Below are 24,242 nucleotides of genomic sequence, written 5' to 3' on the forward strand. Positions count from 1 at the left end.
TCAGAAGTTCCCTAGGTTTCCCCCCCTCCCCACAGTTCAATTCCTGATTCAGTGATGTGCTGCCGGATGCTGTATGCACTGCAACTTGGGACCTCAATTGTTTGCTTTTAAGGCTTGTTTGCTAATGCAAGAAGACATTGTTAACAAGTTAATTACACTGCTTAGTAATGATCCTTGTATAAATATTCAGTCCCTGGTGGTAGTTATTTTTAATATGAGGAAAAAGATTTTAAAAAGTCCTTGTTCTATTGTCATGAGACCAAGCTTTATTAGAGAGGCAGCGCTGCCGTCTCGGCAAGGGCCTCTCTGGTTTCGTGGAAGAAGACAAAAAATGTAGCTCCTGCCTATGAGGGCAGGTCCCTGTTCTGCAGAGCCAGGGAACTCAAAAGTGGAAGATAACAGCTCAGACTTCGTACTTCTTTAAAACTTCATGTTTTCCCCAAAGCTTGTCCAAGGCAATTCACCGACTCCTGTGCTGTATACCATCATTAAGGACTCATTAAGCTGACAGTAAAAACATACTTCTCTTTTATTCAGTGTTTGCAGCTCACCTTGCCTGCCTGTACATTGCAGCTCTTCAGGGGCAAAGTATTCCAAGGGGAAGTTCTGGGAAAATTTGAGCTGTTTGCAATTTGTTATTATAGATTTAGTTGAAAGCTATTGATTTCAATGGACTTCCAGTCAGATCCCATACACATATATTGCCTGTATGCATGCAGAACTTGCCTACTTCTTGCTCTGTCTTTTTGAAGCATCTGACTTTAACTTGGTGTATATGTATAGATTTTTTTCCTCGAGTCTATTAATTTCTTGCCTACATTATTTATTTTAAATCTTACAAATAATTCAAATTTCTTTTAAAATTATTGTAATTTTTAAAATTCAATATAATTAAATTTGAGAGCTTTTGCTTGTGATGATGATGATGATGATTGTTGTTGTTATTATTATTATTATTATAATGTTTTCCTTGTGTTTTTTTTCCTAGCCTTTGCAGTGGTGGAATTCTTTATTAATTTAATTAATTAATTCTTAGTTAAATTTTGTGACATCTGTTTTTCTGTCTCATCTGTCTGGAACTTCTCAAAGCACTCGGATATTTTGGCTACCCCTCTTTGAGACCAGAGACTTAATTTTCAAATTAAGCTCTGCAACTTCTACTGTAGAATTTACACTTATATATGACAAGTAAATTTGTATTGAGCTGACACATTTTACTTCTGTCATGCATAATCACACTTGTGTAACCAATATATCAACTTCTTTTTTTGCATTATTATCTCCATGAATATTGAAATTTAATTAAAGAGAACATCTGAGATATAATGGAAGTTAAACCAAAGGGGTTTCCTGCCATCTGAGTTTTTGAGAGCTTGTTGGGTTTTTGATTACAGAAGTTTTGTCTCACCTCAAACACAGCTTTCAGTGTTAGCAGTGTCCATATCAGTTACAGAAAACACTGTCTTCAGCTGGCACTTCATCAGGCCCTGGATGTTAGCACATCACTGCCTAGGGCATCTGCACTGATATTCCTTGAACCTCCAAGGCATGAGGTTTTAAATCCATCTCTGATTCTCCTCATGCTGTGTATTCTGTTCCCACTTGGAAGTATTCCACTTCACCAAGAAGATTTCCCATGCTGTTTCATGGGAATTTGGTAAGCAGATGCCAAGATTGTAGCAAGTTAAGGGATATGAAAGCAATATGGGCTGCACTGAATGTGTTTAATTTTGCTGTTCATTTGCAAAGGCTAAGGAGTTATAATTTATTCCTAATATTGTGACATAATGTCATCTAAACAGATCAAACAGATGAATGAGAGCAGCATATTTTAAGGAACAGAGGTACTTAGCAGATCAAGTTTATTTTTATAGGGAGAATCTGGTAAGAATTGTTAATGTCAGTTCAGACAACTTACGGAAAATTAAACCTGATATGATGGTCCTTCCACCATTCCCAGGTTAGACAATTCCTTCCCCATGTCTGTTTAAGGCAAACCAGCCTCACCACTGTCCAGTAAAGAGATGTGATCTTCTCTTCCTTCTCTCCAGGTGATGTTTACAGAAGAGGATGTCAAGTTCTACTTAGCTGAGCTGGCCTTGGCATTAGACCACCTCCATGGACTTGGAATTATTTACAGGGATCTAAAACCAGAAAAGTAAGTTAACAAGGAAAAGTGTACAGAAACAGAAATACTTGAACTTTTAGGTTGCTTCTGCTCCTGGTCACGCTACTAAATAAGAAGGTGCCAGGGGCTCTGCCTTCCTTCTTGTTTGTGAGACCGTACATGAGACCATCTCTAACAGCAGAAGGGTTCAGCTCTTAGCATGAGGCCAAATATTTGTCTGTGCTCCAGTATGATGGGACCTCTGTGTGCCTGGCCTTCAGTTTTGTGAATGATTTTGGTAAATAATTCAGATCCCTGTGCCTTTAACTTCAGTGGCACTGTCCTCTGTTTTCGACATTTAATCTGGCTTTCCCCTAATGCAGTGTAAACCACTCAAAGCAACTCCATTTCCAGCTCATATGGAATATGTCATGGCACCATTCAGTTTTAATTAGCCATTACCTAAAGTAAATGAGCACATCTGAGAACTTGTATGCCTATTAACTCATGAGAGACATGATAATCAGGACTTTTAAAATGCTTGTATTAACTGTGCAAAATATTTTCCAAAATATTAGTTCTCACTTATATTTACAGCTGTTTTTCACTCATAATGTGGTCCTAATTTTCCTTTCCCTTTTTTATTTGCAATACATCAGTAGAGCAAATGACACCCTCAGTGCTATCACTGGGAGTGATGTGATACTGTTTTTATTCTGTGCCCTTTACTTGGTGCTTTGCTGGATTCTGCGGTGACGACTCAAATAAATCAGGCTGCAGCATTCCAAAATTCCTTTTTAATGTAATGGTCACCAGCATTTATAAAAGACAACCACTGAGGGCAGTCTGCTTGGCAATTGCTTACACTTTCAGAGTCTAACAGCAGAGCAGCATTTTCCTTCTGTGACATCAAACTAAAAAATATGCAGCTCTTTCTTTAAAATGGAGCGTTACTGCTTTCACTCTCACGGGCAAAGCATGAGACCAAAAGTGATGGAAGGTGGACTCTGTAGGTGAGAAGCTGAAGGGGAGGAGATTGTTTATCTTCATTGCAGTTCTATGTGATTTAGATTTTAAATACAATTTTATGTTTTGGTTAGGAAAACAGTAGTAGCAGTAGTAGTACTGTGTGAATTCAACAGATGTATGTAGCAAGAGCTCTCAGTCTTTTGGGCTGGAGGAGTTTTTGCAGTTGACCAAATTTTCCAATCTTGCCTGTTTATGCAACCAAAACTGGAAAAACCAGAGTCTTTAGCAAATATGGGAAGTCATCCTACAAATTAAACAACTGGAGGGAGAAAAGTATTGGTTTGTTCCTGATGTGAAATGCAGGTAGGCAGTGGTGACACCCCACTGCCACAGGCTGTTGTATGATCTGCCAGCAGCTCCACAATTTCAATTTCATTCTGAATTGCTGTTTTATCCATTCAGCATCAACAAACATGTACTCAATAAAATTACTCCAGTTATAGATTTCTGTTTTAAACTTTGATCCTAGTGAGCATTCGTATGAATCACACACTGCTTTTCTCTCTGACGTTAGATGAGGCTGATTTTTGAGAAAACACATGATACATGAATCTGCTATTAGAAGGTATCCAGACATGAGCTTCTGTATTCAGACATGCCACAATACAATTATATTTTTAGGCATATGCTGTAAATTTTTGCTTTAGAAGAAGTTAGAAACCAAGGAGAAAATTAGGTGTATGTCAAAACTGTTCATTTTATTTGAGATTCTGAGAACTGGATTTTTCTGAGTTCTCAGCAGGAGGTGTCACTTAGCATCTCAAAAACATCTCTCGATCACTCCAGTTGCAAGTGAGAGCATTTTATATTACTGCAGACCAACCTGCAGTGCTTCAAACCAGGGATCAGTGAATCAAGAAACTGGAGCTCATCTAAGGAAGGAATGTGTCACTGATTTGTCATTGTCACATAGAAGCATGTTGAAAAAGTACAGATGGAATCCAGTTTTCTCTATATTTTTGTCTGAGCTGGGACCAGCCATCCCCTTCACTCTACTGCTCTGCTAAAATCCCTCCCTGACTGTTCCCAGTCTGCCAAGTGAGACAAGACTTCTCTGGAAGAAAATAAAAAGTATCATCACATAACTGAAGGCATTTACACTGAGATCACTGTGTGAAGTTAATGTGGCAGCCCTCACTCTTGCATTTTCTAACTTTTGAATATACAGGTTATGGTCTTTGATGTACAGTTAAATGGATTAACTGTGCTACAGTTTATTTTGGATGCAACTGACATAGTTTAAAATTAGTTTACATGAATATAACTGTTGTATAGGAAAGAGAATGACCCAGAAGTTCCTACCTGGAGATAAAGCAAGGCCTCTGATTGAAAACCATATCCTCTAAAAATAGTTCTGTAAATGCAAAGCCTATGTGTTGTCACACCTAGGAGAGCAGAGCATGACAGCCTGTGATTTCTCTGGATTTAGGTTTGCATTAAATAAATAGATACAGCAGAATAAAACAATTACTCTCAAGGCAGGAAAAAAAAGCTAAATTTTTGAGTTACATCTGGGAAAGACTATCTTTCTAAATAAGATGATAAAAGGAAATTAGGACCATCCCAGGGTGTTCTCATCCTCCCCTTGCCCCCTGGCAGGATCAAGACTGTCACAGGTGTGTTTCTAACCTAGGCTTAAAAGCGCTGGTGGAGACTCAAAGCTCTACACGGGAGGTCTCTTGGCAGTGCTCCAGCAGTTGTTGATCTCAAATGTTGCTCTTAATAGCTAGTTTGAAATGTCTTCGCTGCCACTGCAGGCCACTGCTCCTTGGCCTGTCCTCCTAACAGCCCCAACCTGCTTGTTCTGCTCCCAGCAGCAGCCTCAGGGCATTGTGAGAACATCCTTTTCCTTAGCCCTTCTTCTGTGCCCTAAACAATCCAGGTACTGAACTCTTCTTCACAAGTCAGTCTTTACAGGGGTTCAGTCATCCTCATTGCTCCCCTTTGTTTCCCTTGATCCCTCTCCCCTTTGAAGTGCAACGTGCAGAGTCACACACACATCTTCAGCAGAGACATTATCAGCTTGATTACAGCAGAAGGTTTGCTCTGCCAGATTTGCAGAACTGGAGATAAATTAATTAATTCATTATTTCCCAATTCTCTCTCTCTCTCCCTCCCTCTCTCCCCTTTGTTAAAGATAGGCACTGCATTAGACCTTTCATTGTTCAATGCTTTTGCTGTTCCTCAGAAGCTCCCAAAAGTAACGGCTGATAGGTTTGGGTTTGCTTGTCAGCTCTGTAAGTATGCTAAAATAAAGCTCATTGGAATTGTTTATGTAAAAAAACCCAAAGAAAACAGCACTGTTCAAACCACTTGGAAGAAACCTCAGTACATTAAAATTTAAGGTTCAGCTTTTTGGTTTTTTTCAAGATTCTCTGAGCAAAAAACCATGTTAACAATTCAAAGCTATGAGTTAATTTCAAGTGCAAGTGCAACTGGGAGTTGTTCTCAAGTCAGCTGTACTCAGTTCAAAAAGACAAGTAATTGAGCTTTCTGGTTAAAGTCTTGTTTAGAACAAGCAGATACTTCTCTTGAATTGCTGCCGACAAATTCTTCTCCTTGAGTTGTCTTGGTGATTTCAGTGGCATCCTTTGTGGGAAAAGGTATTGCTCAGTCACACTGGGAGCCACAGAGTTCCTGACATGGTGAGGCATGTTTTTACTTAAGAACTGCTCAATCAAACTGTAAAATATGGTACATATACCCTGGTATATATGGTAAATGTACCAAAATAGGAAAATGAGAATATATTATAAAGCAGTATATGAAGCATATGTAATTTCTTATGCTGTGGTTTAAGGGTATGAGTGGCTCAGAAATAACTCTGCCATCTTAAAATGGACAGACTATTATTAATCTTTACCATTTCTCTTTTCAGGAACCTAGATGCACCTTGAGTTCTGGAATAGGGGCTTAGGTTAACAAGGAGTGATGTACATTTTAAGCCCCTCAGTTGTCTACACAAGGGACAGTTCATATAACACCTCATATAACAACTTCAGATATGTTGAACTATACTCTAAAAAAGCCAAACATCACTTTTTAATGCAGCATGTTGCCAAACATGACTATTGATTTATGAATGGAACTGCCCTGTGTAGAGAGGGGAGATCTGAGAATCAGTAAAAGACAAAAGCTTATGGTGGAAAGCTTCCATTGATGTAAGCAATCCCTCTTTGAATTCATTGTGTCAATGAAGCTGCAGCAGAGAGGAATTTGTGTTCAGCTGGGTGAGATAGCATGGGGTCATGTGAGATAGTATGGGGACATGAAAACACTGAAATGTCACAAAACACTGACAATTTGTGAGAATCTTCATCTCTTTAGTAGATATTTGACTACTTCATCTGATGCTTTCATAACAAAACATGCAATGAAATGAAACACTCTTGATAAAGTCTTAGGTTTTATTTCCCACCTGAGATTTTGCCTACAGTTTCTGATTAACATAAAGTGTGGGTTGAATCTTCTGCAAAACTGCTCTCACTTAGAAAGACACTTAGATCATCCAAAAAAAAAAATTAAAAAAAAAAGAAAAAGAAGGAAAAAAACCACCCAAACCAGCCAAACCAACCCCAGAGTTCCAGCTTTATTATATGTGGTAGAACTCCACATTGATTTGGGGATTTTGGAGCTCAAAGTGAAGCCCAGAAGACGAGATTCAAAAACCCAAGAATAGAGAGAAATGAGAGAGAATTTTTCAGGTCTTGTTTTAAGACATGATATAAACCAATGCCAACAATCCATAAAAAAAGCTTTTTTTCCCTGTGATAAAGTTGCAGCAGAAAAGTTGATATGAAGTTCGCAGTCCTGGCTCTGCTACGAGACTTCTCCTGTAACTCAGACTGTATCATTTCTCTGCTACAAATGTAGCTGCCCCAGCCTCTGGCATGGAGATTTCCAGCCTTTATTTTCTCAAGGCATAGTTTTAAACTGAAGTCAGTTAAAGCAGTGTGAATGTTTGTGGGATGATTCTGATGCTAAAATGTTCAATTATAGAATAATAGAATATCCTCAAGACATTCCCAAGAGTCACACCATGTGTCTGAGAGCATTGTCCAAAGACTCCTCGAACTCTGTCAGCTTTGGTGCTGTCACCACTTCCCTGGGGAGCCTGTTCCAGTGCCCAAACACCCTCTGGGTGAAGAACGTTTTCCTGATACCCAACCGAAACCTCTCCTGACACAACTTCAGGCCATTCCCTCAGGTCCTGTCATTGGTCACCACAGAGAAAAGATCAGTGCCTGCCCCTCCTCTTCCCCTTATGAGAAACCTGTAGACTGTGATGATGTCTCCCCTCAGTCTCCTCTTCTCTAAGAGACACCCTTGTTTTGTAGCATTTTTTGTTCCAAGCCTATGTGTGGTTCACTTATTTATGGTGTTGGTATATTTTTCACCTAATAACTGCTATTACTGTTATTACTGCTTTGAAGAGAAGGTTGACAATGTAAAAGCTCTCTGTAAAATCCTGTAAAAGCTCTCAAGCATTAGACTGAACAAATAAAATGAAAACAACCATCCTAGCTGAAGTTTATCACTCACTGTGATTGTAACCTAGTTAAGCATTTAGAAGTAGTCTGCTTTTTATGGTTTTTATAATTTCAAAACATTAATTTAGATGAAAGATTATTCTCAAGCTTGAATCATATTAAGAACTTCTGGTTCTTTTTCCCCTTCCATAAAATAATACTATCTTATTTCAGATTAGTTTATCCTGCAAACCATAGCTAAAGTAACTGTGATTTTCACAATAGAATGAATGTCTGCTATGGATATTACGGGATAAAAAGGAATTGTAAAGTGATAAAGATAAAAAGAGAGTACAGTGGGTCAGATGAGTTTGTTTCTACTGTCACAGGAAAACTGTTTGTGTGTTGTTGTAATTTGCATTCTTGGAAGCAGGTACTTTGTTCTTTTATTCTTAATTTCACTCTAAGATAATTCCATGCAACAGTTACCTTTTTTCCCTCACTATTAGCATATTGTTTTCTTTTTTTCTTATATATTGTTTTCTTATATTTCTTACATGAAATATAATCTTCAGTTAGTAACTATAGCATTATTTGTGCTGCCAGATGGCAAATGTGGCAGCATGTCCAAAAGCTGCTGCCACAGAGGAGGCTGCCAGCAGCTGAGGGCATGGTAGAAGGGTGATTAGGGAACGTGAGATGGAGGAAGGAACTGTAGATCATGTTTTAGGGGATATAGGATACACATCCGTTGGAAGCCAGGATTTCTTCATTTTGCTGCTCTTGCAAACAGTGTGAAGAAAGAGTTGCTGTACGTTTGTGACTCAGCCTCAGGCTGTATTATCAGTCTGAAAGCTCTTTTGGTGTTGCCTCTATCCCTTTAGTGAGGGTAAGGTGTGAACCCTTTAATCAGGCCAAAGCATGGGAAACATACATCGTGTACATACTGAAGCAGCATGGATTTTCAATAGGAAATTACAAAATTTAAAGCCCATTAAATGTAAAATCAGCGTTTCTGGAGAAATCTCACAACCTTTGAATTGCATAGTTACTCACAGGGGCTTTCTGGGTGTGGGACAAAATTTTGGGTTATTTCTGTGAGCTCTATTCCCCCTGCTGTTTTTCCACATCCAGGTCTGGGGAGTTCATACATTCCTGCTCACTTCCACACTGGCAGGTGTTTTATTCTGTTCCCTTCTGAAGCATGAGTTTAGGGGTTACAGTCACAAAAGTCCATTTAAACATGCCTGGTATAGACAAGTACTTGAAAATTATGTTTGCAAGGAAACTGGAGAAGTGTAAAGGTAAGATGCTTTTATTCAGAAGAAAAGGCTTTAATTATTAGACAGATGGTACTGACTTAGTTGCTAGCCTTTGATGGCTTGCACAACAGCTTTTTCTAAACACATGAATGACAGAAGAGCATCTTCTTTCAATTACGTTTCAGTTCAGACACAACTTTTCACAAAAGCATAGCCCGTTATATTTGGTTCACTTCCATCCTCTTTTCTTCCTGAATAATTAGATTAAAGTGGTTCTCTAAGAGAAGAGGAATATAAAAATAGCTGGCACCATTGCTAGATCAGTTTGAAAAGAGAAATATATTAAGTCTACTTTCTTTCTTACTGAAGAAAGATCACCTTCATTACTATGTCAGCTTTTATTTACCAAAATCATTATTTTTCAAATCAGTGTTCCTTCTTGTTTCCCCAAAAACTAGCACTGCTTTTGGTGAACTACAGAAATGTTGGAGTGCCTTTGTGAGGAAAAAAAATGTTGGCAGGTGGCAAATGTGAGAACACTTGAATTTGGCTTCCAGGCTGAATTTTCATCTGTGCTCTGGACAGAAAAAATAAGCAGAGGCTGAGATCCATGCAGTTAGGCTGGTCACTGTGCTCTATGATAACTTTTATTACTTCAGCATGAACCCTTGGACTTAATTTTAGATCCAGTGAGTCCAAGCACTGATTCTTTGTGTGATTGCCTTTTACTATGACAAGAACAGGAAACGTGTAGCTCCTTCTCCTGCTGGAAGCATACACTCTGCAGATGTTGGTTTTGAACACCTTGTTCATTCTGAGCTCTGTTTGCATGCCCACCTTGAACATCCTATGGAGCACAGAGGAGGCTCCTCATGGAACTCCTCAGGTGGTGCATGCTTCAGACATGAGATTAAACAAACCTCTGAGGTTCATTTTTCAGTCTGGAGTCATAGAATTCACCAGGGTCTTGTTTAGGTAAGTATTTGAATCTTGCATATCTCCTTACCCGACTTAAACACTTTTTATTCATGTTTTTTAACTGCATTTTGTGCCTGGCTAATGAATGAATGTTTCTTTTTTGCTTTACAGCATTCTTCTTGATGAAGAGGGCCACATTAAGATAACAGGTATGTGAGGAACAGAAAACTTCATGCCTATAAGCTGATTTTTTTTCTTTCTGCAGTATATTGCATGCATCTTGGTCTTTGGTTGGAAGGAGATTGCTTGCAAAAGCTAGAAGCCAGAAGAGTTTGAGTGTTGAGCTTCTCTGTCGATTTGTCAACCCCATGCTGCACAGCACGTGGAGAACATAGCATTTTCTTGGTACAGTTGTGCTCCTGACTGACGTGAAGCAGGCAGGTTTGGCTGCCTGCCACTGTGGATGGAAGGATGCTTCCAATATGACTATTTAATCCAGGAAGAGGATGGCTGGAAAAACATCCCTTAGGCACTCTTGTGGCACTGTCTAGCCCACCTTTTTACTGCTGTAATCTGGGATTATTATTCCTAATACTTTAATTAGCTACGCAGGAATCCTCTCTAGCACTGCCTTCACCAAACCTTAACTGTATATATCTGCTTCTTTAAACTCCCTTCTGCCTTGAGCCAGAACCTCATTCTGAACAGGGAACACGATATGCCTGTTTTCAGGGTGCATTAACAAGTGCCAGGCACTCCACGCAGGCAGGGCTCCAGCACAGGCGGGCCTGTGGCCTCTTTCTGCACACGGACAGAGGGCACTTCACCAGCTGGTTGGCATGTGGTGTTCCAACAATTTGGGAGAGCAAAAGCATAGATAATAATTGTTAGAGACCTGACAAGTCTTTTTGCTGCGTCAATTTGTGTAGATTTTGGTCTGAGTAAGGAGGCCATCGACCACGACAAGCGGGCGTACTCGTTCTGCGGGACCATAGAGTACATGGCCCCGGAGGTGGTGAACCGGCGGGGGCACACGCAGAGTGCAGACTGGTGGTCCTTCGGCGTGCTCATGGTAAGGCACAAACCCTGCTTGTGTGCTGGGGGGAGGGGGCTGTGGAGGGATCAGATCCCTCAGGTAAAAACTGCACTATCAGCAAAGTTTTTCAGAGAGCTACTGCACTCTCCTCATGCCAGCCTCTTAAAATTAAGTGTTCAGATGTAAACTTGCTCCCCCACAGCCTGTACCCCTCCAGCCTCTTCAGCCTGTGTGCCATTGTTGCTGAGGTAGATGAAGAAAAATCAACAAATTGGTTTGTGCTGATGATGAGAATACTGTGAGGTTTTTTAATCTGTATGAACACTATAAGTTTTTGGAAGCAGATGTTTGCAGCATTGTTTCGTCAAGCACAGTGCTGTCCCTTGAGCTCAGGCACCAGGCATCTGCTGCTCTCACAGGGATCTGTTTGGATAAGGGAGGTGGGGCTGCTCTCTCCTGAAGTGTGCAGGCTGCAAACCTACCCTTTGCTCAGGGCATGGACATCACCAGGCAGCTGTGGCTCACAGGGCACCTCACCGTGGTCACAGCCGAGCCAGGAATTTAGAAATTAGCATAGCAATGTGCTCTCCCAATACAACACCATTTCCTGGGCTATGGAGGGTGTTTTTGGTAGCTATATATTACACTACATACCAAAATCCATAGAATATGTTTAAATTTTGTTTATGTGAAGCAGACAACTGATGCCACCAGAGGAAGTATAGGAAACAATGTGAAAAGCAGTGAAAATTTGGGTTGAGGAGGACCTACATCACTGATCTAGAAGGCCGGCAGCAGTTAATCCACATAAATACTGTCATTTACTGCCTGAATTATTAAAGGGAATGGAACATCCTTATCCCCTGTGGCCACAAATCCATTTGTGGATGCTCAGCACTTCTGAACCATGTATGTTTATTCACAAAAATCAATAGGTTATGTCTCACAGAATAAATCTATCCTTACCCTTGAACTTTTTTATGATATATTTATTTTTGGTGAGTAGCTGTGTCTTCTCACTTTTTGTCTCTCATTAAATGATGGTACATTCAGTGTATAGATTGTTCTTCCTTCACCAGCTAATAAACTCTTAATAAACTGGAATACTTCCTCCCTGGGTTTTGCTAAGCTTTTTTTTTTTTTTTTTTTTCATTGCTCTTTTCAACCCTCCCCTAAAGATTCAGAATTAGAAAAGATAAGAATCCCTGTAAAAGGAGATGAATTAAAGACAGTAAACCCCTTTTAACTCCAAGCTAATGCTTTAAGCCTTTAAGTGTTACCAGACATCTTGGAGAAAAATATGTCAGTCAGTTCAATCTTTTTCCCTTTTCAACATTTAGCTAGTTGGGACTAAAAAATGTATATTTCCACACACTAAATGTCTGGGAGGATTTTCTAATGCTGTCTTTCACTCTGCTCTTTTCTCCTTGTTTTCCTTGTTCTGTCACATGTATGTTTTTCTGTCAGTTGTAAAAACTGAATATAATTACATGGTATTCAAATGATTGATTAGCATTTCTTTCTAAGCACTTTCCAATATGATGTAAAAGAAAAGAAGAAAATATACCAATTGATTAAATATGCATAGATTCAAAAGAAATGTATGTGATAGTGTAATTTTCATATCTAAAATTCTTATCAAAAAAGGAAACATATTAAGCAGATACTTATAGCATGACCTGTATCTTCTTCATCATCAGGGCAACCAAACACTCACTTGTCTGTTCTGTTCTCTGAAGGGGGATTGATGCTTCAGTATGAAGATTTGGGTTGTGCTGGCAGCTTCTTGCCAGCCCTCATTGACAAGGGCACAGACTGGAATCAGACTGAATGATCCTTGCACAGTCCTTAAATGTGGCGTGTTGTGATTATCAATAGCGAAACAAACTGAAAATGGCTAAGTTCTGGTCTGATTTATTGATGGTGCTATTAATTATTTCCTGAATTATTATCCACCAGGAGTTTTACTGTCAACAACAGTAAAACTTCATTTACTGCCAGCTAGGTCTTTGACACAGGCCACACAGCTGAAACTGTTACCTGCTCTGTTTGTTTGCTACTCAGTTTATTTGAATTGTTGTATGGTAGCTTACTATATGTCAGCAGGTACAGTTATACAAATCTTAAAATTCGCCCTTTCTAGCATTCCAGAAGACAGTCCTTGTTTCTCATTAAATATGTGGTGATGACTGCTGAAACCCAACTATAATTTCTGCTGGTGAATTTATGTGGTTTACTATGACCAGACAGTTTTCCTTTTCTGCCTTTCCGTATCTTGCTCACTGCATTGGAGGTTTTGGATAGGATATACTCTGCCAAAGCTTTGCATCAAGAGATCTTCACAAACAAGTGTTTGGCCTACATTGTTTAGAAGTTGGATATGTAACTAATCCCTTTTCAGCTGCACTGCAAGAGTCTTGATGCCCACATTGCCACCTCTGAAGCCCAGATAAACTGGTCTGCATGATCTAGCATGTACAAACCTCTCGGAAGGCCTCACAAAGCAGTGCTTTTGTAGTTCATCCTATCAGTGATTTACACGGTTCCAAATCTTATGGAAGTTATATCTCTTTTAGTTCAGGAAAAAAACACTGTACATCTTTGAGAGTCATGTGAGCAGAGAAGGGAATATAGAGAAATGGCTGTCATGACTTGGTAGCAGTCCCAAACAAGAAAAAATGTGTTCGTATGTGTGAGCAAGTCATTAAGTCTTCACAAGAAAAGAAAATGTCCCTTTGGTATCCAAAATATTCAGCTCTGTAGTAATTCTGTAGTAACTATACAGTGGCATTGAAAAAATCTATGCAAGACATCAAAATGTTACAATCTTCTTTTACAAAATCCCGTTATAACACTTGTTTTATTGCCAGTGCAAGAGATGGTCTTCATGAACATTATTTTGAATGTTTATGCTGGTTGCTGTATTAAGGGATTTTACCATTTGTGAGCATTAATTCATGTTTCACACACACAGATAATGAAAAATATTGAATACATTTTGCAAGTATTAAACTGAGTGCTTGAGCAGTTCTCAGATACCTGGAAAATGACTGGAAGTGTTGAGAAGAGAATTTGGCCATTCTGATGAAAGTCTCTCTGTGAGAGAGAGTTTTCCAAAACTGAGTGGTATCAAGTTGCTTTGTAACTCTGAGTTTTATCCCATGCTCACAATACTTCAGCAGACTTGGGCTGCAGTAGTTTGCACAACCTGCTCTCCTTCCATCTATTAGAAAGATGCACATGGTAGTTACCCAGGCTGAGGATTTTTTCTCATTCATTATCTTCTCCAATAACCTTTTGGGGTCACTTCTTGAATCCTGGATTTCCTCAGGAAATGTGGCACTGTTTTCCAAAGTCTTCCCACATGTATATCTTCTGGGAAGTGCTCATGTTTTGCCTACCAAAATTAGAGGCTGCCTTGAAAACTAGAGAAAGGAAGTACTGCATAGTATATTGACGCCTCAGCAGGGTTGGATTATGTGACTCCAGAGGCCCCTTCCCATTAAGCCTAATTTTTTGGTTTTCTAAATAGGTAGCTTAACTGGAACAAAGAATATTTGCCTTTCTTGCGCTTTCTTTGGTACAGAAAGGAAGTGCAAGTTGGAGGGAGGTGCCTTCTAAAGTACTGTCTAATAGAAGATGGCCCTCCAAAACACCTGGGAAGTGAATTGGTGGGAAGGAAGGAGCAAACAGATGGTTATGCAGATGGGGAAGTAGGGAGAAGGAAAATTGAGTCTCCCAGCAAAACTATAGGGACTGCTTTAATAGACAAAAATACTGCAGAGTTCATTCACCCCTAGTCTCAGCTTCTTATCAGCCTGCTGTGACCCATACAGCTCGGTATTTATGTGCAAGAGGGTAAACAGCATGTTCTCACTTCTGTTTTCATGTTCAGGTTTAGAAGACTTTTGACTTTTTGAAAAAAATAAGCAGGAAGACAGGTCTCTCTGCAGTGAAATGAGGGCTTTAACTGATGAAATTAGCAATTTCAATTTTTTTTCAGTCTTGTTCTTTCGTTTTTAACCTTCAACATATTTAGTCAGGACTACAGTTGAGAAACTAATGCTTCCTTCCAAATGCTGCTTAGCTAAGTTCATTGAACTAAAAAGCTCTGGTGCACTTAACTTATGTGGCTGCCTTTCACGTTAAATATTGATGTTAAGTGCATTTCTTTTGAACCTGAATTAATCTCAACATTAGGCGCAATTGGAGATGTAGTAACAAAGTGCTGGCCCTTACAGCAGCACAGTAAATGTTCCCTGCAGCCTCCAGAACAGTTATTCGCCCTGCTCCCTCCTGCAACTTAAATTTCTTCCAAATTCCTTCCTTCTTGATTCTGTCCCTTGCAGCCACGGTGCATTTGCAGGTGTCCCTGGGATATCGGGGTGGGAGCTACAGTCCTTTCCCACATGGTCACTGACCAAGCAGTTGCTTATATCTGTATCACCTGCACCAGCAGTGTCAAGGCCATTTATGCCAGTATAGATGAGATGTAGCAGCCATTGTTGGTGCTGCTAAATTAGATTTATTATAATAACAAAGTAACATGAGCAAGTGTAAGTGAACATTAGGTACTTACTGTGAGCATAAGTGCTCTGGAAATCATGAGGAGGGTTTGGTACAATCTGTACCATTTCTGCTGCTGCCCTGGGAAGCAATGTTCTCTGCCCCTCATTCCTAGTGTAACTGAGCACTTTTATCAGGACTAAGGTTCTAATAGGTCAGAATTACTTTGAAAATGGTATTTAAGCTCGTGCATCATCTAGGCAGGTTTAAAAATTCTCCCTCATTATGTTTCTTTGCAGAAAACGAGCTGCTTTCCTCCAGGTCGACCAGGCAGCTCTTTTCTTGCCTCTCCTAACCAAAACAGAAGTTAATACATTTGTTTTATCCAAATCTTGTTTATATTTGGCAGCCATGTACATTTTTTAAGTGGTTTTCTTTCTTTCTCTACTATGTGTTTAGTGCCTTGAGGTAATTTGTTCCTAATGAAGATTAATCCTTCAATTAACTATATTCAATTAGTTACTTGGCTTATAAACATCTCTACCCTTCTCCCAAAATTAGTATAGCAGTTTCACCCTTAGCTTTTTTCTGTTTTCTATATTTTTCTTCTGATATAGCTGTATTTAATCTGAGCAAAAGGAAGAGTCAGGCTGCGGGGCAGTCCGACACGAGGTTTGGTAATGGAAGAATCGTTCTTAGTACAAATGTTCTTTCTGGGAGCACAGCAGTTTCTTGTGGGATAAGGTACAAAAACTACATAAGGCTTGAAGAGCCTTTCCTGCCCTAATGTGTATTACTTGTAGCAATGAGTATTAATTATTAGATTAATTAATTACTCTAATTAATTAGCTTATTATAGTAAAGAGATCCAAAGGCTGAGTGACAGACACAAACAAGTAACAGTTCACCTTACCCTCAGTGGACACATTTTCCTTTGTGTCCAAGCTGAATTATGTTCTCAATGTCTTTATATTTGGTGATGCACAGCCTTCAGCCTCCCGTAGTCAGAGAAAGCAGCAGCCATTCCATGAAGCACCATGGCAAGAGCTGTGTGAAAGACCTGGTGTCGAATCCAAGTTAGGCAAGCCTCTTCAGCTGGGGTTTTGTTGGGTTTTTTCACTTCTTACAGATACGAAATTCCTGTCAAATTTACTGAAAGCACTAATCTGTCTCCAAGGAACCATAACTGATTGATGTTTCAACATTTGAGTTAGGCAAATAATTGATGATGACTGTTGAGTTTTGCTTTGAGATTTGGGTTCAGTGAAATGTGACACACACGAGATTCATCACTGAGTACAGCCAGAGGAACCAAAGCAGGAGAGAAAAGGCACACTCAAAAGCTTTGAGAATGTGGGATTTAGTCTTGTTTCTCCTGCAAAATATAGTAGAGAGATCTTTAAGTGGTGCAAATATACAATCAAAGAGGTGGTTTGACTCAACCTAAAAAAGTGGGAAGTGGCATATCAACTCAATTTTCCTTGCATGGTAGTCCGTGCTAAACACCTAAGGAGAGCCATATCCATGCAGGCTAAGGGTCCCTCAGCCAATTAACTCATTACCAGCATTGGTCATAAAACAACAGGTGCTGGAGGAAACACCATTTATGACACTTCTTCCCAAACATACCAAAACCTGACAACAAATATCAGTGTAAACAGTTTGTAACACATCTCTGGAATGGAACTGTCATCCAGACTTGCTGTGCCATTTTTTTTTGAAGCACAGCTTGTTGGATCATTTCTTTTCCTCTAGTTTTCAGTTGTGTTGGAAACAGAAGATGGATGTGGTGTCTTTCAGCTATGCAGACCATCCCAGTGCACATTTGATTTACCATTTTGTTGCTACTCCACAGTTTGAGATGCTGACGGGATCATTACCCTTCCAGGGAAAAGACAGAAAGGAGACAATGGCACTCATTCTCAAGTGAGTATTAAAACTGCTTTCATTCTTCTAACTGTGAGTTAACTCTACTCTCTGGAGACTCCATAGGGCCCAAGTATGTGATGGATAGAGAATAGTGATGTGCATAATGAACTTTCCAAAGCCATGCAAGGTGTGAATCTAGTAAGGCACACGTAGCTGATGTCTGTGTTTAACTCTAAAATTGCCTTCAGAATAAACAGTAGGAAGTTAATTACTGACAGGGCCTTACAGAAGAAATTTATCTTACTTTTTGTGATAATGTTAGTATCCAAAAAATATGAGAAAGTCAGATTTCTGCAGGACATCTTACATTTTGTTGTTGCCAAGTTTCAAATCGTTTCCGTTGTGATGTCCTTTTCATTTAATGTTAAATGCAGACAAAAGTATTAAAAGCTTAGCTTTGCTCTCTAGTGCATTTTTTTAATGTAGTGGTGAATGGCCAAGAGAAAAGCTTTATTCTCTTTAAACAGTATGCAGTTTCATGTACATTTTTTCATTAAGTTTGATTGTTTGAATTCCTCTTGATTCCCAAAGTTATTCCAGCAAACTAAAAAAGTCAAAAAATTATGTAGGAAAATGATCTATTTAGGTTGCAGAAGTTTTATGAGATTCGTTAGATCTGCTCTACCTCTAGTGAAGTCAGTGGTAAAACCCTCCTTAAGACCAGCAGAATAAGATCAGCTTCTCATTCTGCACTGGACTATGCTCAGGTAGCCTTTGGTCACTGGTTTCACGTGTCTGCCCATCCTGACCGCTACAGTTCCGCTGTTTCAGCCACAGTGGGGTGGGAAAAAAGCTTGAAAAGCCTATTTTCTTTTCAAGTGTTGTGTTCTTTCAGAGCCAAGCTGGGAATGCCGCAGTTCTTGAGCATAGAAGCCCAGAGCCTGCTGCGAGCCCTCTTCAAAAGGAACCCCTCCAACAGATTAGGTACGTGCGCGTTTGATCAGGACATTCTCTACCTGCTCCCTGCCTGGCCGGGTGGTGAGTTGTGCCTCTCAGCTCATCTTTTCCGATGGTTATCCTCTTCATTAGATGGCATTTGGCATTCCTTCCCAGAGCACAGTGAACTTTCAGCATCATTAGAGAAATTTAAAGAGAATACAGGCAAAGCATTGAAATCCAAAACACGATATTAACTTGTGTTTCATTTTTTTTGGTACAGAGGGTGAGTGAACTGCCAGCTTTTATGAATGATTTAAGATGCCTGCCATGTATGATAATATAGGGAACTGAGAAACAAGTGTGGTTTAAAGTCTGTATCATTTATCTGCAAATCTCATGTTTCATCTCTCCCATTCTCAAATGCATTTCAGTCCTGTCTCATTCTGTTAGCTAAGGGCAGTCTTGCAGAAGACTTTATTCTTTTATTACCTAAATACATTATGTCCTTTTTACTGATGTTTATGCCTTGGAGTGGCTACCTAGAACAGAGGCTAGACAGAGTTAAGAGAATAAAGTAGATATTTATTAAAGGCCTTTAATAGATACACCTTGGGCAGTGTAAAAGCCTTGCAGAGGCTACAGCCAAGATGGACGACGATGGGCATGAGTTTTTCAGACAGATTTAAGTTTGGTCTGTTTGCATATGAAAGGTTAATTCTCCAATTACAGCTTCAGGTAATGAAGTCATATTCCCCCAGCTTGCTCCCCCACAATTCACTTCTGTTTATAGTTTTCAGGGCCTGAGGCTATGGTGTGTCCTTGGATCTCAGGCCTACAGCCATTGCTTTGTCTAAGGAAAATGTGAAGGCAGTTAACTACACTTTATATGGAGTTTAGACCTATTATACACTAATGCAGTACAGGATTTGGAAAATATAAAAGCTAAAATCTGAAGGCATCAGTGTGTCTTCATCCTTTGTTAATAATCCTCTTTAGATTGTATTAAACTAAAAGTATATATTGGATAATGTATCTTAGGTCATCTCTGTCTTTGTTTACGGGTTTTGTTAAGAAATTAATTGCATTTGATGAGGTCATGGACAATGGCTATGGCATGATTGCCACTGCAGATTGTGTCATTGTTCCCCACAGGCATGTGGGGACAACCCAATCAAGCCCGGTGCTGGGTGGCAGGGGGGAGCCAGTCCTGCAGCATGTCACTGGGACCCCTCTCCTGCCAGGGGGATCCCACATGGCCCACAAAGGGAATGCCTTCCCGTTTGTTTTACCTCTTGATCTAAATGGTAGCCTTGTAGTCTGATACACTGTAAACACGAGAGCAGAAAAACACATTTTCTCAGCAGGTTTCAATAGCTCTCAAGTAACTTGTTTTGCACTAGAAAAAATAGAGTATTGGGATTTCTAGCTTTAATCTCTGTACAGAAAAATTAGATGCTGCACCAAGTATAAACTTTTTCCCGCTCCCTACCTTTGTTTCTTTCTGCTGTTTCCTCCCTGTCTCTATCTCTTGGTTTTATTCTGCTCTGCTTGTTTTCCATCCTAAATGGAGCTCCAGTGAAGTCAGTCGGAGTCTTTGCACAGCAGTCCTTAAATAAAAAGCTACTCACTAAAACTTGGTTTTAGCCATAACAATTCTAGCCCTCGTATGTTAATAATGGGGAATTGCTAGGGATCAAGGTTTTAAAACTTGAAGTTTATTGAAATAGTGGGAAAGCTTGGAGAAAAAAAAAAGGAAGACATTATTTATAATACAAACATCCAAGGAAATAAAATCTAAAAGAGTAACAGAAAAATAGATCTTAACATTTCAGGGAAAGCTCCTGAAGGCATTCTCTGATTTAACTGATTGAGAATCAGCACAAAGGGAGATGGAAAGGGACCTGTTGATAACAAGAGAAGAAAAGCTTGAATAGTTGGCCTAAATACTGAACAGAAGTCAGTAGATAAAAGGACTGCTTGAACCTTGTGGATTTTAGCTTTTTCTGGAAAAGTAATAATAATATTAAAAGAAAAGTAGTTTTAGACATCCAGTTTTGAAAAATCTTTGGAAAATTAGTGAAGCATGCTAAAATAAATGAACTATATTATGGATGAAACACTTGAATTCAGCCATTGTTTCATAAATTTGCAAATATGGAAAGTGCATTTAATTCCAAAATCCAATTTTAAACATTTACAAGGTAAAAGATGCTTTTTGCCATTTGATTTTGGTATCTTAAAAACACAAGTAAAGATTGATGAAATATTCTAAAATTTTGCTTTAGAATTCTGTTTTGAAGCTTTGAATAATTAATGGAAGAAATATTAGGGTTGAAGCAAATTAGACAAGACTGAAAAGAAATTTAGTAATCTCATTTACCTGCTTCTATTCTTAAGTCTGGTGTCCATATTAATATTTCTGACACATTTTTAAGGAATGGAAAGTCCTCCTTTGGTATCCTTGGTTTTGGGTACTGTCTGTTCTTTTCTGAGCCTATTTGCTGTACAAATAGTCTGCATAGCACTGCTTTGGTAGTATTGCTCTAAGTACAACAAAATTCAGATTATGGATAAACATAATTTTACATTCCTAAAAACACTGAATACCGAGGCAAATAAGGGGTGAGCACTCAGAAATAAAACTTTATGATGAAAGTGTTAGTTCATTACATTTCCAGTAATTTAGGCAAGGGACTTGCTCTAAGGCCTAGATCTCCTCAGGTAGATAAATAAGTTGTCTATTATTTAACATGATTATTTAACGAATACATATTAAAAAATTATTTTATTTAAAAAAATACTGTCTAACAAACTCCCTACACTGCTGAGCAGTATAAAGCATTCAGAGTTCTTATAATTGAGAAGCTCAGCCAAGAAAGTTTAAAATAAAAGCATATGCCCATATGCTCAGAGTAAAAGCCTAGAAAATCATTACTATTTTCTTAATCCCATGTTCTCAGGTAAGATGCATTCTGCTTTGGCACTTCGAAGACTTTGGGCTTTAACTGTATAAAATGATGAGTTTAAACAAAAAACAGCTTTCACCTTTGTCAGAGTGACTGTAAAGCTTGTAAAGCTTAGGAAAATACCTCAAAAATTCTATCTCACTAAAAAGATTCTGGAGCTGTAGAGACTCTAAAATTTTGCTGTCTGAAATTAAAAATCTGGAAGCTCTTTCTGATGAATTTGAATATCCAAGTAATCAACTTTCAGGTTTCTTAGGTCTCCTTTCTCCCCCTTAATATTTCAAGGCTCGTGTTGTCCATAATTATTCAATAATCAAAACCAATTAAAAATAAACATTCTACTCTTACTGTTTGCAGGCACTTTTACTGCAGGCATAAAACTTAGATAATTAAGTTCTCACTTACTAATGTGAGGCTGCTTTTATATAAATGCACTCGATAATGTGTTTAAACTGGCAATTTGATCTAAAAGAATTATTTTTCTTCTTGGACCCTCATGGGACTGGATGGCCCGTAAGAACATTTGCAGGCAACAGGTTTGATTGTGCTGATTATTCTTGACTGGTAGGTCTTACTGCAAAATTGAAGAGAAGCTAAAAATCCCAAACTCACTAGAAATCTTGAGGAAGGAGAAAGGTTTGTGGTCATGCAGTGTGCTAGTGCATGCTGTGCTTCAGATGTTTGCTGAGTACCCACCTGTGTGCCAAGAAATGTCCATCTCCATGCAGCAGGCCTTTCCAGTCATGACCTCTGCAGTGCTTGTCTTTTCTCCATGAAAGCACATCTCTTTGCAGTACCCCTGCAGATTTGCAGGTGGGAGATGAATGGCTGAAACACACTGAGCAAATCCAGAGAGACTCCACCATAAGCCCTGGTGCCTAATGTCTCCCGAGGACTTGTGCAGCAGGCTTGGGGATGTCCTCCTGGCTCCCAGAGCTGTTCTGAATGCACCCTTGGGCCACTTCCCTCCTCCAGCTGAGGAGAGGACCGGGCCATGCTGCTCCCTGCAGCCACAGCACACAGTCCTGCAAGGGAATGTGGGCTACACCAGCAATTCTCATGGCAGGGAAGGTCAGGAAATAAAAACTGCAGGATATGCTGAACCTTCTCCATAGCATAAAATCAGTTGCTAAGAACTGGAAGTAAGCCACGCCTTGCAAAATGAGTCTACCACCATCCTAAATCTCTTTCATATACTAAGCCCTTGCACTTTACAACACATTCCTTCTGTGCTGCAGCTGAGGTGGCATCAGCTGGGAAATGAAACTTTTTCAAGCAAGTGCCTTCCTCAACTGCATGCTTGCATTTTTTACTGAATACTGCAGCCCCCACTAAAAGAAGAAGCTGTGGGTGGACTTTTTTTTTTGGTCCTTATTTCTGTAGGTTTGTGGGAAAAGGAACAACAACAGTAGTAAAATGTGGCTTTCAAATAGATGGTCTGGAAAAAAGCATGTCATTCCCAACACACAATGACATATCCATTAGGCCAAGCAAGAGGGAAAACAGAAGCAGTGGGGAAGGGGCAGAGCAAAGAAAATAGAATGCATTAGCAATTATCCTCAGTCTAGGGTATGTGACTAGTGTCTTACAGTGTCTGAGCATTTATCCCAGCCCTGCAAAATCAGTCTGGCACTTGGGTTTCATCCTAATGTGGTAAAGAACATTTACTGCACGTTGCAGTTTCCAATCACCACCACTGAACTCAAAGCATTTTTCACAGATACTTCTTTTCTGAAGATTTGCTTAATGCAATTCTCTCCAGAGTAACTCTGTTGGTTTTGTGTTTCTGTTGGCATTGCTAATATTCAAATGAATCTGACAAGGGAATCTTGCAGACTTTAGACTGGGCATTGAACAAAAATATGCTAGGGAAGTGATAGAACAAGTCCTGTTCTAAGAGTTCTTATTTTCATGTTCAGTACCCATGGACCATAAACAACTGCCATGGGGCATGTAAGAAAAGGATAAACATATGTGTTGCTTCACCCAAATTTTCTCCCACCCTGTTGCTGCTTTAACGTCAAGCTGGGGTTTTCCTGAGCCTCTTGTGGTTTGTCGATGAAGTAATCTTCAACAGATTTCTTTTCAACAGTCTTTCCTGGCCTCCCCATGAACCCATACTAAGTATTTTGCACCACATCATCTTTTCCAAGGAATTTCACATCACACAACTGTATATTTCCTGAGGAAACATCTCCAGGTTCTTCTGATTCGTGCTGGCATCACGTAGTGATCTATTTTATACTTCCTTGGTCATATGTTTCCAGGCTGAAAAGTCCTGACCTACGCAGTCAGTCCATAACATTCCTTGCTTCTTTGATTTTTCCTGACTTTAATAAGTATACCCTTTTACGGAGGAATGTGTCAGGTACAATCCATACTCCAGTTGCAGAAATGCAACAGACTTACACAGTGACAATGCAATGATGTTGTCCCTTTTGTCCTCTTATCTTTTTCTAACGTTTGATTTCATGTTGTGTTTGCTTAGAAATGTCTGTCATAACCCACAGGATCCTCAGCGGGGCTGATCACCTCTGAGCACAGAATTTTGTATTGCAGGCTAGGATTGCTTACCCTCATGTGCATCACTTGCATTTGCCTACACTGAAAGATTACTGGGGTGGGGAATTACTCAGGGGATCATCCCTCTTTGCTGTTTTCCAGCAGGCCTGATAGACAGCCCTGCATGTTCCATTTACAGAGTGTTTGCTTCCCGTATCCATTCATCAGTGAATGTTAAGCAGGCTGTAGGAGGCTGTTCCTGATCATTGCATTTTGACAAACATCGATAACAATCTTGTACACATGAGAGCAGACATCACATTTTATAAAAGCTTCAGCTGACAAGGCCTTTGTAAAGCTGCCTGTAATGTTAATCTTCCCAAAGTAAAAATATGGCATGTGTAAAAAGCTGAGTCCTCTGAGGTGCTGAGTGCCCCTTGCAAGATGTTTAGGAATCCCAAATCCTTCTGGGAATCAAGGTTGCTGAGCATGGTTGTGAAGAGGTAGGCTGAGTACCCTTCAGGAGCTGCAGTGCAAAGCCTTTGCTTCCAGAGTTTAATTCTCCTTGAAATGAAAATGAAAGGTGCTATCAATAAGGTCAAATCAACCCCAAAAATGGCATTCTAAATCCTCTCTGAC

At 39.5% G+C, this 24,242-nt stretch overlaps 1 protein-coding gene across 2 annotated transcripts in view; it reads left to right on the top strand.

The window, feature by feature from the left end:
• Positions 1-24,242, top strand: part of RPS6KA2 (ribosomal protein S6 kinase A2) — a 273,745-nt gene that overhangs the window by 206,109 nt on the left and 43,394 nt on the right. For both annotated transcript variants that reach the window (XM_063390606.1, XM_063390608.1), the window contains 5 exons: positions 2,052-2,158; positions 9,957-9,994; positions 10,715-10,857; positions 17,183-17,253; positions 18,092-18,180. In XM_063390606.1, the coding sequence (XP_063246676.1) occupies positions 2,052-2,158; positions 9,957-9,994; positions 10,715-10,857; positions 17,183-17,253; positions 18,092-18,180 (448 nt within the window). The remainder of the gene's footprint in view (positions 1-2,051; positions 2,159-9,956; positions 9,995-10,714; positions 10,858-17,182; positions 17,254-18,091; positions 18,181-24,242) is intronic.

This window comes from Prinia subflava, chromosome 2 (genome assembly GCF_021018805.1).
Source record: "Prinia subflava isolate CZ2003 ecotype Zambia chromosome 2, Cam_Psub_1.2, whole genome shotgun sequence".
Taxonomy (NCBI): domain Eukaryota; kingdom Metazoa; phylum Chordata; class Aves; order Passeriformes; family Cisticolidae; genus Prinia; species Prinia subflava.